Here is a 2452-nt window from a genome sequence, read left to right as displayed (position 1 = left end):
AGTACTCCCCATAATTTTATTTACTTATGTATCCATTCATCCATCCATATACCTTTCAATTTATCGACGTGCCTATCCATTTCTCTCTCCCTCTTTCAGAACCTCTTCATAATTCATTCTGCCGCCAAACTTAAGGCCCTAGCCTGCGTCAACCTTCGTCTGCTTGCGCTGATAGAACCTAAATGGCGTTTCCCAGTGCCACGCGGCTCGAAAACACAAAACAAGCATTGAAGCCCGCCGCTCTATTTCTATCGACGTTCTTCTCGTCTTCACCGCGGTTAACTTATTCATATCCTGCGCCGTTATCCTAAAGTTGGATCGTATTTCTTTCGTTCCGGGCGAGTCGAAATAAGGATTAAATTGGCAATTGATTGTTTCCTGGAATAGGTCGACATGAGCGAGCAACTCATTGATCTTCGTCTTCTACTTGCTCCGAAGCGGTCTTTCTCTTCTTCGTTGGGCTTAATCTTGATCTCCCACGCCGAGGAAGTCAATGAAGGCTGGCGATAAGTTGCAGCTCTCCGTGACAGATGATAACTCAGTGGATACCGAATCCTGAGACCCCGCGGAAGTTGTAGAATCCGAGAAGTGGGCAGAGAAGCTGCCCAGAAGTATCCTGGAAACGTCGTCAGAAGTGGCGCCGATGCATCCCCTATCTTCTTGGGCTTTGGCGCCTGAAAATCGACCCAAGTATGAGAAAATTGACGATAGACGACGAAGAGACAAAGAGAGCGAGAGAGCAACTCACTGGCTGCACTCAGTGGCTTGTTTGTTTGTTGGCCGAGCTTCTTCTTCTTGTATGAACTGGTTTGCTCTCGGTACTTGCGAGCCATGACGACGTGCCAATGGTTCTTGACGGCGTTATCCGTCCTCCCGGAGAAGAGGCGAGCAATCAAGGCCCATTTGTTGCCGTACTCTCTGTGAGCCGCCATCAGTCTTTCCTCTTCCTCCTCCGTGAAGGCCCTCTTCTCGATCCTGGGGTCAAGCTGGTTGAACCACCTCAGCCTGCAGCTCTTTCCTAAAAATCATGCAAAACTATTCGTCAAAAACCTTGCTAAGAAAGCCATCAAAAGATTAAGATCGTCGGGGAGCATACCTGATCTCCCGGGGAGCTTCTCTGCGATGATATTCCAGTTCTGGGGCCCGTATAAAGCAACGAGTTCTCTGAGCTTAGCGTCTTCTGCTGGCCTCCAGTGACCCCTGCTAGAGAGCTTTATCAGGCCCATTTCGCCTCCTTTATCGCCAACTCCGAGCCCCATCGCTGCTCCCTCGGTATCGCGTCTCTCCAGACAGACGGTCCAAACGGGCTTCCCAACGTTGTTGCCTTCTTTACTGTGCGTAGCGTAAGGGTTAGGGCAGAAGGGGTTCATCTGGGAGGAGGCCAACCCTCTGCTTTTCTTCGCCATGCAAGTTTCGGAATCCGTTGTTCTGCCTCGTTCCTCTTGGAATCGATACACAGACATAAACTCGGTCATCTGGACTTCTGGCATCGGCGGAAATAGAGGGCTTGAAAGAGATAACGCGAGAGAGTTGCAGAGCGAGACGGAGAGAGTTTTGAATGGCTTGGGAGGGAACGAATGGCGAAAATGTTTATACGGAGACCCGCAAGGGACCCTTGTGGTCGCAGCAACCGTGGCGCCACCTGCCCCAATCTTTTGACTTGAAAAAGATCACTCTCTCCGGACGCAATCTCAACAGACCCTCGCCCAGACAAGGCCACTAAACAGCCGCTACTCCCTTAGGCGATGCGGAAGTGGAACGAGGCCTAAAAATGGCACCTTTCGTCTGCCCGCACGGTAGCTCTCTGTCCTTTGACCTTTGTCTTCCAGCGCGTGTGGCTCCAAGTTACTAACCCGCATTCCATTTCACTTCTCCCCCCTTCCCGAACCCTCTCCATGCGCATCGAACCTCCTTTTTTGTTTATTAACGTTCATTGTTATTGATGCATTTATTCGTCTCATTTCTGTACTTTTTTAATATATTTAATTTATTTATTTGTCTGTTGAAGTTTTAAATAAACTTAATTTTTATTTTATATATTATTTTGAACCTTCAACGCGTTTAACGTCACATCCCGGGGATGCCTAAGGCATGGACGCCGCCGCACAGACGGGCTCTGTGAGAACTGGTGATGCCGCTCGATTGCTTATTCTCTCTGCGCTGCCCTGTATTCATTGCCGATCGCTCTGTCACCAGCTCGCTAAACAAGACTTGATCTGGCGCTGGTGCGTTAATGGTGGCCATCTTGGAATTCATTCGCCGGCGATCACTTATGATGGCGCTCTTGCCTCCCTTCTTCCTCTTCTCTGCCTAAGGTAATGTCCGCGTTACTGCTGTTGACAGTTTTTTAAGACGGGGCAGGTGGCCAGGTGGTGGCGCTGGTTTCTCTCCTCGGTCCTGGTTGCCAAAAGATTAAGGAGGACTCCCCTGATGACGTCTCATTGAATTCGCC

The 2452-nt window shown here is 49.7% G+C and overlaps 1 protein-coding gene across 1 annotated transcript; it reads right to left on the bottom strand.

Moving 5' to 3' along the window:
• Positions 1-351: 351 nt before the first annotated feature.
• Positions 352-1823, bottom strand: LOC144713904 (transcription factor MYB105-like). Its single transcript, XM_078588642.1, has 3 exons — positions 1097-1823; positions 749-1018; positions 352-674 (listed from the first exon to the last, which is right to left on the bottom strand). The coding sequence occupies exons 1-3, from the start codon at positions 1488-1490 to the stop codon at positions 463-465; spliced, it is 876 nt and encodes a 291-aa protein (XP_078444768.1). The 5' UTR covers positions 1491-1823; the 3' UTR covers positions 352-462.
• Between the last annotated feature and the right edge of the window lie 629 nt (positions 1824-2452).

Source organism: Wolffia australiana, chromosome 16 (genome assembly GCF_029677425.1).
Source record: "Wolffia australiana isolate 7733 chromosome 16, ASM2967742v1".
Taxonomy (NCBI): Eukaryota; Viridiplantae; Streptophyta; class Magnoliopsida; order Alismatales; family Araceae; genus Wolffia; species Wolffia australiana.
The sequence above is the reverse complement of the archived record's forward strand: the minus strand, read 5'-3'. Positions and strand labels throughout refer to the sequence as shown.